The 14,387-nt window shown below is 33.6% G+C and overlaps 1 protein-coding gene across 18 annotated transcripts in view; it reads right to left on the bottom strand.

The window, feature by feature from the left end:
• The window catches only part of paqr6 (progestin and adipoQ receptor family member VI), a 41,521-nt gene extending 27,960 nt beyond the window's left edge, over positions 1-13,561 (bottom strand). For 10 of the 18 annotated variants that reach the window (XR_015512165.1, XR_015512164.1, XR_015512167.1 and 7 more), the window contains exon 1: positions 13,378-13,561. Coding sequence is in view for 2 of the 18 variants with exons in the window: in XM_087288167.1 (XP_087144293.1) it covers positions 12,782-12,797 (16 nt within the window). In the remaining 16 variants the exon portion in view is untranslated. Of the gene's footprint in view, positions 1-12,781; positions 12,853-13,377 lie in introns of those variants that run through there. The other 8 variants (XR_015512166.1, XR_015512157.1, XR_015512156.1 and 5 more) reach the window with 2 other exon arrangements.
• Between the last annotated feature and the right edge of the window lie 826 nt (positions 13,562-14,387).

Below are 14,387 nucleotides of genomic sequence, written 5' to 3'. Positions count from 1 at the left end.
ACCATCATCTCAGAAGCAGAAGCTGAGCTGTTTAGCTGTAAGTACCTGCCTCTCTATAAGGGGTCTGTGGTTTGTTGTGTGTAAGGGCCACTCCTGTAAACTAGAACAGAATGTGCTTTGTGAGGGTCAGAGAGTTGACTGTTAGATGTGGAGCTGTATGAAAATGAGCACGCCTTTCTGCACAGCCACACAACGCTGGCCTAAACAAAGCAGATGGAAATGCTTGACCATTTCTTTCTTACTGTTCATAGATACTCCCTTACTATTTATACTAGTAATGAAGTATTATATCACTCAGTACACTGTTGAAAAATTACTTTTGATGCAAATGAAATAATTATTACACTGTAAAAGCAATACTTCAAAAAGTGAGTAAACCTGTGATGTAAAAAATGCACAATTTCTTCATACAGCTAAAATTTTCCCAACTGTTATTTGTTTTGATATATAAAATCGAGCACACACACACACACACACACACACACACACACACACACACACACACACACACACACACACACACACACACACACACACACACACACACACATTGGATTATTTTATTTGGAATGACTAATACTAATTAAATCATTACAGCATCCAAATAATCACAAAGAGCCCATTATGTTTCACAGTACAAGCAATGTGCAAATAAATATAGTCACAGAATATCTTTTACAGGACAATATCAAAACACTCAAATCAGCTCTACACAAAGAAGTAAATAAATACTGTAATATCTGCAAAGTAAGGATAATGTCTTTTCCAAACATGCAGACAGAGCAGTATTTGGCGATTTGTTCAGAGTATTTCTTACTGAGTCCAGCAATTTGTAATCTTCTATCACACAGTTTATGAACGTGTTTTAGACTGTCATAATTAAAACAACTAGCTATGTATTGTAGTCACACAATTTCAGAGCATTTGCTAATTGTTGATATTTTTATTAATGATTTTTTTTTTCAGAGTAGCACACATCCATGTATGGATTTTTGTAAAGTGGACACAGACACACACATGTTAATATCCACTGCTGTATGGACATCCATTATGTTAATAATCAAAATAAGCCTAATTTAGGTCCACAAACCGAGATTGAAGCATCTTTTTTATATAATTGTACTGACACTATGCGGCTGTGGTGATAGATTACAGTGATTTTCCTGTCTTTATTACACACATGCACTGTTTTAAAAACATTTTAAACTTGTAAAACTCATTCTTGAGGTGCTGCTGATCACAGAGAGCTGAACAGATCTTTTAATCTCAGTTGCTTTGCGCACGTCCTGTCTTGTTGATATGATTATATGTATTACTACAAAGACATGTTAATACTTGTCTGTCAATCAATTGGGTGGGTAGGGAAACCGCACTTCTACGTCACGTTGTGGTGGGCCTCAAAATGGGAGGGATTTGGATTCTATTTTAACGTCAGGAAGTAAAAAAAAAACTTGTGTTTCTATCACTCCAATATGACAGTGGACACACTACATCTACACACAGTCCTGTCCAAACAGCTTACAAAATTCCAACAAACAAATTAGATTTTTATATGGTTTATTTAAGCACACCCACTTGTCCAGCTGTGCTTTTACTGTATGAAGCAGAGCAGCATGAACATTCAGCTAGCTATCTAAATAATTTTTAATCCAATATTATAGATTTGATTCGTATTTATTTAAATGTATTATTTATTCATCAATTAGCTTTCATTTTATTTAAGTTTTGAAGTTTCACTAACATTGTTTTGACTTAGTTAAATTATATTAAATATATATTTTTATTATATTTAAATGAATTGTGTTTATATTTAAGTTTTAGTCATTGTATTATGTCACATTAAAGTTATTTATTGTAGTCTGCTATACAGTCCAGGACAATATATCTTTTTTATCTAAATTCATATTTATTTTATTTATCATTTTATTTAAACTTTGCAATCTAATAATTAAATTAGGATTGTATAATATTGGAAAAAAACTACATTGCGATATTTAGGTTTTCTGCAATTTATATTGCAATATGAATATAATTTCACAAGATGACACTATTCGGAAAGAATTCATAATTTTCATGGATTGGGACGAATTTGTAGGGGAGCGCATCTGCATGAAAAATACAAAATTATACTAAAATATGCAAATTTAAATTTTAATTAAAAGTTTAAATTCACTTGAAATCGCTCGAGATGTGCAATTTGACTATTGCAGATTTGTGATGTCGATGATAAAGCGATATATTGTGCACTAAACTATTAATTCATGCATTCATTTTCTTTACGGCTTAGTCCCTTTTTTAATCCGGGGTCGCCACAGCGGAATGAACCGCCAACTTATCCATTGCAAGTTTTAAACAGCGGATGCCCTTCCAGCTGCAACCCATCACTGGGAAACATCCATACACACTCATTCACACACATACACTGCGGACAATTTAGCTTACCCAATTCACCTATACCACGTCTTTGGACTTGTGGGAAAAAACCAGAGCACCCAGAAACCCAAGGCTAAAACCAGCGACCTTCTTGCTGTAATGCGACATCGCTACCCACGGTGCCTCATTGCCCCATTGCAGTACATTAAATTAAATTAATTCATTAGTTTGTTCATTAACCTTTGGCTTAGTGTCTTATTTATAAAGGGTCGCCACAGCGAAATTATTGCCAACTTATCCAACATATATTTATGCAGCGGATGCCCTTCCAGCTGCAACCCAGTATTGGGAAACAACTATACATTCTCGCATTCACATACACACTCATACACTACGGCCAATTTAGTTATCTAATTCACCTATAGCTTATGTCTTTGGACTGTAGGGGAAACCTGAGCACCCGGAGAAAACCCACAGCAACACAGGGAAAACATGCAAACTCCACACAGAAATGCCAACTGGTCCAGCCAGGACTCGAACCAATGTCCTTCTTGCTGTGAGGCGATAGTGCTAACCACTGAGCCACAGTGTCGCCCTAAATTAAATTAAAAAATATTTATGAATAGCTTTTGCTAAGAACATCAACACGATACACTTTCACTTTATGAACAAGAGCATCCATTCGCTCTATGGATGAACGTCATATGAATCTTTGTTTGTTTTTAATCAAATTATTCCTTCAAAAAGCACATAAACTCTGACATAACAAATAGATTTGCATAAGCCAACAGAACGGATGAATTCCCTCTGAGCTGGGCGTCCATTAATGGAATATGCTGTCATTATTATCCATGGGCCAGTGTTGATCTTACGGATTAACCGATTGAGGAATGTCTGTCTCCACCATCAGCTGTTTCTATGGAAGTCAAACATAAACATAATTCATCTGATACTGGATATGAAGTTTTCCACATAATGCCTCTTGTGAAACTCTCCTCAGTCGCAACTGGATGCGTCTTGTTGATAGGCGGAGATGTTTTAGTTTGCAGTCTGACTAACCAAATCCCATGACACACCATTCAGACCAAACAAGACGAGTAGATGAGGTCAGCTGAAGCTTGTGTCTGTCCGCATGTGCTCAACAAGAGCTGTTATTGTCGCAGTTCACTGATGTAATTCTGATCCAGCTAAGATATTCAAGGAACAGGACATTTTATCCATTAGGAACTGATTGGATTGTGAAACGTGACATTCCGTATTGTATGTGTGAATAGATCCAGATGGTTGGAAGAGGTGTCAGCCAGGAAAAAAAAAGAAAGTTCTGTCACTAATTACTCAAACTTGTGTCAGGCCAAACCCAAGAGACCTTCGTTCATCTTTGGAACACAAATGAAGACATTTTAGGTGAAATTTGAGAGTTTTCTAACCCAGAGCAATGATCGCGACTCCTTTAAAATCCAAAAAAGGAACTAAAAACATCCTCAAAACAGATTATATGCCTTCAGTGGTTCCATATAAATATTATTATGTGATAAGAAAACTTGTGTGCACATAAAACAGAAATAATAACTTTATTCAATAGCTTCTTCTCCTCACCGTCAGTAGTATCCATTGATTGAAATCGTTATTTTGGTTTTATGTGCACACAAAAGTACTTTCGTAGCTTCATAATATATTAATTGAACCACTGAAGACATACAGCATGATTTCAGGATGTTTTCATCTTGTACATGCAAGAAAAGAACCTGATTTCAGATTTGTAAAATGCAGACATTGCCCTCTAGTAGATTTATCATCTGTAACATGCAACAAAATACACCCAGAGCGACGTATTTTACGCTGTGCAAAAATGCACGCTGCCTCACAAACCATTGCACAGTCCAAAGCAAAACATTTAAAGTTACTAACAAAGATTTTTATAATAATTTTGATTTCTGAGTTCTGAGTATTTCAGATTTGTAAAAATGTAGAGAGTGCCCTCTAGTGGATTTATAATCTGAAACGTGCAACAAAATGTACCTGGAGTGACGTATTATACATCGTGCAAAAATGCACATTTCCTCACAAACCACAGCTCAATCCATAGCAGAACTTTTCTGTTTATAATAACCTTGATTTATGAGTTCTGAGTATTTCAGATTTGTAAACATGTAGACAGCGCCCTCTAGTGGATTTATTATCGAAAACATTCAAAATGCAAAATGAACCCGGAGCAATGCATGTTACGTTGTGCAAAACTGGATGTTACCTCACAAACCACTGGCAATCCAAAGCAGAACATTTCAGGTTACTAACACAGATGTTTATTATAACCTTGATTTATTTATTTTGCTGTCGTAAAAATGTAGACATCGCCCTCAAGTGGATTTATCATCTGAAACATGCAACAAAATGTACCCAGACTAATGTTTTTTACATTGCGCAAAAATTAACACTGCCTCAAAAATCATTGCGCAATTCAAAGCAGAACATTTCAGGTTACTAAAACAGATGTTTATAATAACCTTAATTTATGAGTTCTGAGTATTTCAGATTCGTAAAAATGTAGAGAGCGCCCTCTAGTAGATTTATTATCGGAAATCTGCAACGTGCAAAATGTACCCAGACCAATGTAAGTTATGTTGTGCAAAAATGGATGTTACCTCACAAACCATTGCGCAATTCAAAGCAGAACATTTCAGTATGCTAACACAGATGTTCATAATAACCTTCATTTCTTCGAATTTCAGATTCCTAAAAATGTAGACAGCGCCCTTAAGTGGATTTGTCTTCTAAAACGTGCAACAAAATGTACCCAGAGCAATGTATTTTATGTTGCGCAAAATACATGTTGCCAGAAAAACCATTGCGCAATCCAAAGCAGAACATTTTAGGTTGCAAAAACAGATGTTTATAATAACCTTGATAATCTTGAGTCCTTGCGTCTTCCCTCTTCAGCAAATCTAACATTCTTTCTCTGGCTCGTGATTGTTGTCACAAGATCGGCCTCAATGGGCATCTTTATCACTGTGTGTTGACAACCCAATGCCTACATGAATGCAGCCTGTATGTGCATGTTCGCTGCAGCATGTGTGTAAATGCACAAACAGCATCTCACCGTCAAAGCATTCCTCTGTCATGTCAATGCATGATCATGGGACGAAACTGTCTGGCTACCACCTACATGCCCAACACTGAGAATTATGCAAATGGCTTTACTGGGAGAACAGGAATTTTCCACCAAGTCTGAGCAACCTCCTTTCAGGGAGCAAAACAAAACAAATCAATGTGGTTTAGGTTTTAAACACCACTAAATATATTAATTGGTGACCTGCTAAGTTTTGTGAGGAATGGATTTCATAGAAAACATCGTTTTGGAACTTCTGTGTAATGTTTTAAATTTTGCCTGCAGGCTTTTTCCTAGAAATGAAAGCTTTTATCCATACCAGGCAGTGCACGTGGAGCTAAACTTCACCTTATATGCAAAACTTCAGTAGATTCCAGTGGATTTAACCAATGATTAGGGAGTTTTGCTAATGCATTGCTTGAACTTAAATCAGAACAAGCGGAAAACTCTTTTTGTTATGTTATTATGCAGATTTATTTTTATTTGGAGACCATAAAAAAAACTAAAGATTGCATTGAATGAAGAATCTATTTACATCACTGTTTAAAAGAAATCTGTGAAATGTAATGGAGATTTCCAATTTTTCCCTATGAAATAATTAAAAAGTATATTTAAAAACTTTTATATATTTAACTATATATTTAAATATATTCTTAAATATATTTAAAGTATATAAAAAATGTGTTTATCATCTTATATAAAGAACAAAAATTGGTTACAATATAGAGAAGTGATAATAATAATAATAATAATAATAATAATAATAATAATAATAATAAAATAATAATAATAATAATTAAATTAAATAGTTAATTATAATATATATATATATATATATATATATATATATATATATATAATATTTTTGTTAAATAATAAATAATAATTAACATCTAAAAAAAATTTTTTTTAACAAAAATGTTTATAATAACCTTTGTTTCTGAGTATTTTAGATTCATAAAGATGTAAACAGGATTACGTTAATATACAGATTTTCTTTTTTATCTGGAGACCATAAAAACAAAAAGAAGAGGGATCTGTTTATCTTACTATCTATCTATCTATCTATCTATCTATCTATCTATCTATCTATCTATCTATCTATCTATCTATCTATCTATCTATCTATCTATCTATCTATCTATCTATCTACTATCTATCTATCTATCTATCTATAATAATAAACAATATTTAACATTGAAAATGTTAAAAAACAATTAATCAAATGTGAGTTGTCAAATATAAAATTCTGTTTTAATTCATTCATTCATTTTCTTTTCGGCTTAATCCCTTTATTCATCAGGAGTCACCATAGCGGAATGAACCGCCAACTTATCCAGCATATGTTTTACACAGTGGATGCCCTTCCAGCTGCAGCCCAGTACTGGGAAACATCCATACACACTCATTCACACACATATACACTGCAGCCAATTTAGCTTACCCGGTTCACCTATACCAGGGGTGTTCAAACTCGATCCTGGAGGGCCGGTGTCCTGCATATTTTAGTTCCAACCCTAATTTAACACACATGAACAATCTAATCAAGCTCTTTCTAAGTATACTAGAAAGCTCCAGGCAGGGGTGTTAAAGGAAGTTGGAGCTAAATGCAGGACACCTGCCCTCCAGGAATGAGTTTGGACACCCCTGACCTGTACCATATGTCTTTTGACTGTGGCAGAAACCAGGCCACCTGGAGGAAACCCACAGCAACACGGAGAAAACATGCAAACTCCACACAGAAATGGCAACTGACCTAGCCGAGCCGAACCAGCGATCTTGCTGTGAGGGAACAGCACTACCCACTGTGCCACCGTGCTGCCCAAGATATTTTTATTTTATTTTAATTAGTTTATTCGTTTTATTTCTATCTATCTATCTTTCTTTTTTTTTTGCGAAACAAAATATAACTGTCAGACATTTTTACCATGATCTACCTGAAACAATAGTTTATTTACAACATGAATCATCTAAAGACATATGCATGTAAAAGCTCTTTTTAAGGATCACATTATTATTTTTAAATATTATAAAATATTTATTGCATTTTAAATCTTTATACTTTGCCATTATTTATCAAACCACTTGGTTTTATTGATTTGCAAGTTTCAATAATTTAAAATATAACAAAACAAGTTGTATGATCACATTTATTTACATATATCCTCAAAATAATAATTTTAAAATATGTGCATTAAAGTATTAAAACATGCGCATTTAATATGTGTTCTATGAATACAAACAAAAACCAATTTTATTACAACGTATTTACATCAATAAAACATCAAAAACATTGAAGTATTTTAAATATCAAAAGTATCTAATGTATTTAAATGCAAGTATGTAGTTTTTAATGAATTAACTGCTGATGGAAACAGAAAGGCTTCCTCATACAGTAAGCCACAGGTGTCAAACTCAGTTGGAATGCCGCAGCTCTGCACAGTTTAGTTCCAACCCTAATTAAACATGACAAACTAATTGAGCCCTTCAGGCTTGTTTTAAACTTACAGGTAAAGCTGCGGTCACACAACACTTTTCGCCCAATAGACTTCCATTTAAAAGCATGCAACTAGTCAAGAATGGCAAGTTTTGCAAGTTTGCTGCTTTGAAAAGTTCAAGCTTGACGAACTCTGACCTGTGAAAGCACATCACATGGCTGCGTGAGACCAATCGAAGATCAAAACATGACCTCAATGTAAAGAAATTAAAAATAAGAACCAATCACTCGCTTTTTTTAATGTCTAATCATTATTATTTTGTTTAATCCCCTTTTCATTGCACCGTACGACATAATTTCACAAGCACAAACTCTAGTATGAGCGCAGCTTAAATGTGTTAAAGCAGGGTTGGATCTAAAATGTGCAGAGCTGCGGCTCTCCAGGAACTGAGTTTGCCACCCCTGCAAGCAGACTGAATGCAATTTCATGAAAAATATGACAGATGATAATTGATAACTCAGAGCCATGCTGGAGAACAGAATACGGTCCGCATTATCAAACATATGGTTGAAATCCACAAGAGTGCACACTAAACAATGACTTAAACCAAATCACATGCCTTGCAGTCAAATTTCAGACTTTGTAGGGATGGAAACTTAAAAAAATAACATGCTCCTCCCTGGAAAATGCTTATTTTGCAGTTCTCCTAGGCTAAATCTTCCTGAATACAGTGAGAGAGAGAAAAAAAGAAAACGTTTCACAGGTCATGGAGTTCCCAACAAGAAGCAGCAGATATGGAACACACGTGTGCGGAATTTGGAAACCATTTCAAGAGCTGATCATTACAATAGTATGAGACTATTTTTCATTTATTTTTATTTTTCTTCAGCTCAGTCTCCACCTCAGATGTCGCCACAACGGAATGATGAACGTTTTACGCAGTGGATGTCCTTCTAGCTGCAACCTAGCATTGGGAAACACCCATACATTCTCAATCTCACACACACACACACACACTCATACACTTCGGCCAATTTGGTTTATTCAATTCACCTATAGTGCATGTCTTTGGACTTTATGCCAACTGGCCCAGCCAAGACTTGAGCCAGTGACCTTCTTGCCGTGAGGCGACAGTGCTAACCACTGGGCCACTGTGCTGCCATTTTTTTTTCCTATTTACATAAGGTGTACTTCCTTCCTACAATGTAAAAAAAAAAAAAAAAAAATGCCAGCTTTCCACAAAATTAATTTGCGTTGGGGACAACATGAAGGAATTAAGTTAGCCTATTTTTACAAATTTAAGTGGATTAAACATAAAACAATTAAGTTGTGCCAAAAAATCCTCAAGAATTTTACATAAACAGTCTGAACAAACAGCAAACGTCATTTTTTTTTAGTGTATGCGCCAAACATTACTGTCTGTATGCCAAAGAAATCATGTCAACTCCTGATGTGGCATGCATATTGTATTGTAGATGCTAAAGATAGATCCTTAAATATGCATCACACAATTTCTAAAGGCTTATCAGAGATCATAAGACTGAGATTTTTGTTATATTCACTGTAGTTCCACACAAATCCTTCATGTTGTCACGACTCAAATTGATTAAGTTACCTAAATCATTTACAAATTTAAGTGAATTGAACGTAAAACAATTAGGTTGTCCCAAACAAAACCTCAAGAATTGTGTTGATTCAGCTCATTTTATAAGCAGTCTGAACAAACAGCAAACATATTTTTTTGAGTGTCTGCGCCAAATATTTCTGTCTTTATGCCAAGGAAAGCATTTCAACTACTGGTGTGGCATGCATATTGTATTTTAGATGCTAAAGATAGATCCTTAAATATGCATCACACAATTTCTAAAACGTAAAAGAAATCATAAGACTGAGATTTTTGTTATATTCACTGTAAAAAAAAAATGCTAAGTTATACATTAATCTTACATATTGTCCCAACACAAACTGTTAACTTAATTGTGTTTACAAATTTAAGTGCATTGAACATAAAACAATATATTTGTACCAAAAAAACCCCCTTCAGAATTGTGTTGATGCAGCTGATTTTAAATAAGAAGTTTGAACAAGCAACAAAAGTATTTTTATTATTAGTATAAGGGTTGACATTATGGGCATTTCAGGAGTTTTAAGTAAATATTTGTGATGTGAAAAGCCTAAAATGTTTTAATTAGATTATTATACTCAATATAATAGTGAGTATAAAAAAAAGTAAGTAAAAAAAAAAAAAACAGAACTAGATTGTACAGTTGAAGTTAGAATTATTAGCCCCCCTAAATTATTTGCCCCCTGTTTATTCTTTTCCTCAATTTCTGTTAAACAGAGAAAATATTTTTTCAACACATTTCTAAACCTAATACTTTTCAACTCATTTATGTTGGCCATGGTGACAGTAAATCATATTTGACTAGAACTTTTTCAAGACACTTCTATACATCTTATTGTGACATTGAAAGGCTTAACTGGGTTAATTAGGTTAACTGGCCAGGTTAGGGTAATTAGGCAAGCTATTGTACAATGATGGTTTGTTCTGTAGACTATTAAAAAATATAGCTTAAAGGGGCTAATAATTTTGACTTTAAAATGGTGTTTAAAAAATTAGAAATGATTGCTTTTATTCTAGCTGAAATAAAACAAATAAGACTTTCTCCAGAAAAAAAATATTATCAGATATACAAGGAAAATGTCCTTGCTCTGTTAAACATCATTTGGGAAATATTTTAAAAAGAAAATGAATTCAAGGGGGATGAATAATTCTGACTTTAACTGTATTTAATATATATTTTTAGATATCTTATTTAATTCTAAACATCTAATTCTATTTTTATTCACCAAAAGTTTGTTAGGTTTTGATTATTTCAGCTTTTACATTTTTATTAAACATCACTAATTGTTACTGGATGAATCATTTATAAAATTCATAACAATTCAATCATAACTTACCTTTTATTGCCTATAGCTTTTTATCTAAAAATCATACTTCTCTGAATTAGCCACTAGTTCACCAAAATGCAAAATAGCCAAATGCATTCAGAAAAAAAGACAACACAAACTTAGTGAGATTTCCATGACTAACAATGTTTAAACTGCGAATCAAACAAACTGCTTTCACACACATATCCGTGAAAATGACTCAAAATGCTGTATCATGCCTGCCAGGCCACTAGATGGCGATGTCACTTAAAAACAAACACTGCACACATGCACAAAAGCGCTCCTGTAGTCCTCTTGTTTTAGCGCTCATCTACTCGCTCAGAAAACAATTGAAGCCGAAAGTCTTTAAACGAAATGAAATTTGATCTAGTCGACACAACCTGAAACTATATTTGGACTATATTAGCATATTCTATGTTAGGATTTACATGCTATGTTGGGATTTATGTATAAAAACATTCATCTGTTTGAGAATCATATAGTGATGCTAAACTGAAAACAAACACCTAAATTGGTTAGTCATATCAACATACATCAATCAAACTGACTAAATTTTTTACATTTAAATTTGGTATAACTTAAATTTTTTGATGAAACCTGATTAACTTATTAAAATAAGTTAAAGCAACACAAAATATTTGTTGTCTTAATAATCACTTTTTTTTCAGTGCATATGCAAACACCAGACTTTTTTTTGTTGTCCATTAAATTTGACGCCTTCACACAGTCAAACAAAATGTGCATGCTTGCTTACCCATTATTTATTTATTTATTCAGTGTGTTGGGTTTAAAGACTCTTGGCCCAATTGCCTTTCATGCCTATAGACTAAACATGTAAGTCACAAGATCATGAAGTTACCATTTTTATAAAGTGTTTTAGTAGTTTGGACATTAAAAATAATAGTATTGCTTTCAGGAATGTGCACTTCGTACATCCTTTTCTCCAAAGTTTGTGTTTTAAAATGTCATGTTTTTTAAGATAAATTGCCAAAATGAGTAAAAAAGTAGTTAAAATGTATAATATTATTTCAACAATATAAAATCTTAAATTTAGCAGACAATGTGTCATATTTAATTGTTCTACTTGTTAAACAAAACAAGTATTGTTGAAACAAAATTGTGTCATGCAAACACGACTTGAATATATTCAAGATAATATTTCAACAATATAATTAGCTAAATTTTGCAGACAACAGATCATATTTAAGTGTAATACTCGTCAAACAAAACAAATGTTGACAAAAATAAAGTGTGTCATGAAAATATGGCTTAAATATTTTCAACATAATATTTCAACAATATAATTTATCAAATTTAGCAGACAACGTGTCATATTTAAGAGCACGAATCGTCAAAAAAAAAAAACTGTCCAAAAAAAATTGTGTCATGCAAATACAACTACATTTATTCAAGATAACACAAAAATTTAATTTACTTAAATTTTGCAAAAAATTCCTCATAATTAAGCGTTCTACTCGTCAAACAAAATAGATGTTGTCAAAAATATATTGTGTCATCCAAAAAATGGCCTAAAAATTTCCAAGATAATATTTCAACAATTTCTTAAATTTAGCATACAATGTGTCATATTTAAGTGTACTACTACTGAAATCGAAACAAATGCATCTGTATGCATTATAATATACAGCTGTCTGTATATTCTAAGAAAATGTCCCTCACAAGGGATAACCATATTTGGCAGATCATTGCCATCTAATAAAATTAAATGCAGCCAAAAACAGCATTTACTGCAGAATCCAACTTCCAAAACACTTTTTTTTTTTTACTTATTTGCTATTGTTTGATATGCTAAAAAGCAGAAAATGCAGCACAGTGGCTACTATTAAAGTTTAAAACCACTTGACAATGACACTCCACACAGCTTTTAAAATAAGACAAGAGAAGCACATACATGTCACTTTCTTCATATCTCCTGGTGGAAACGTGGAAGCGTCCAGCAGAAAAAAAGCCCTAGACAGACTGCTGCTGTCAGAACAGTAAGAAGAGTTAGGAAGAGGCCCTGTATTACTTACAGAAGCCTACTCACGTGGACTCCTGCACTGTATAGACCATATGTGTATGTGTTCAAGGAAAAGTCGGTCAGTTCTGCAAAAAGCAGCCATGCTTTCCAACCATATGCATGCTATAAGAGTATATATAGCTACAGTCACCCATGAGGAGGTGCTCAATGTCAACTCAACACTTCCACAATTCGCAAAAACATTTCCTCAACTTTGCAAACCAGTTTTAGATGCTTAAACTTGATCATTTAAACATGATAACACACAACCTTCCAAATTAACGTAAGTATACAGATTTTCTCCCTCACATTTTCGCCTGAATGACTGTACTGTGTATTTGTAATACACTACAATTTTATATTAAGCGTTCCATTATATTGAAAGTTATAGTTTTACGCTTATAAAGCATATAAAGTTTCCACAGTTTTAACAACATAAAGCTTAATGTGGAAGAAAGAGCAAAACTTGACGTAAAATGATTCCAAACCTTTGAGCTTGATCTGATCTATGAGCTCATTTGCGCGTGCCAGCTGGAGATGTGAGGTCGCCAGTTTGGGATCCGAAGAGTTACGGTTGATGGAAAAAAGAAGCGCGAATAGCTACTGGTCCATGGCCGAACCAGATCCTAAAGTTAGCGGACAGTCCCGAGAATCATTCGGGCTTTGTGTCTCTCACATTCCTTGGGAAAGGAACACAAACAGCAGTCGAAATCCCACCCTCCGCGCACGAGCACGCGCCCATTGGATGGAGACATGAAAGAAGCCCAGTGTTCAGAATCAGGAGACCAGCGAGCACAAAGACGACAAACCCGTTCGGCTACTTCTACGATCCGTTTCTAAGAATAAAATGTACGGCACTCTAAAAATGACAAAAAGTTAAATGGAAATTTGCATATGACGAGCGATGAAAAAAAAAACATATTAACTGGATTTACTGAGAACAAAAAAAAAAAGTTTTTTTATTTTAAATTTAAATGGGCTAAATTTCAAACAAACAAATTACATTTAGTAATGTTCAACTTAATTTGGTTGTTTAAAATGTTTGCAACTACTTACCTTAAAAACAAATTCCAATGAATGTTTTTCAGTGCATCAATGCGTTAAATGTCTGCTAAGAATAAAATGTATGGCACTCTAAACATGACAAAAGCTCAAGCTAAATTTGCATAGCATATGACTCTTCTTAACCAGGCGTGAACAAATTATTTTTTGGATTTACAATTTTTTTTAAAGTAGCCTAAATGGTTGCAAACAATTTATGTGGGCTAATTTTAAACAAATTAATGTAATTTTCAACCTAATCTGTTTGTTTAAAATCAGCCCAAATAAACTGTTTGCAACCACTTACCTTTAAAAAAAATTGTAGGCTAATTATGGTGGCTTGAAAAGCCAACATACTGTTATCTCACTTAAACTTATTATTATTAGGCTGGCTTGTGTAGCAAGCCAGACTACTGTTATCCTATTAAACTTATTATTATTTTTATTAATATTATTA

The sequence above is a fragment of the Danio rerio genome, chromosome 16, assembly GCF_052040795.2.
Source record: "Danio rerio strain M-AB ecotype USA chromosome 16, GRCz13ab, whole genome shotgun sequence".
In the NCBI taxonomy this organism is placed as follows: Eukaryota; Metazoa; Chordata; class Actinopteri; order Cypriniformes; family Danionidae; genus Danio; species Danio rerio.
Note: the sequence above shows the minus strand (reverse complement) of the source record. Positions and strands in the feature narration are given on the sequence as shown.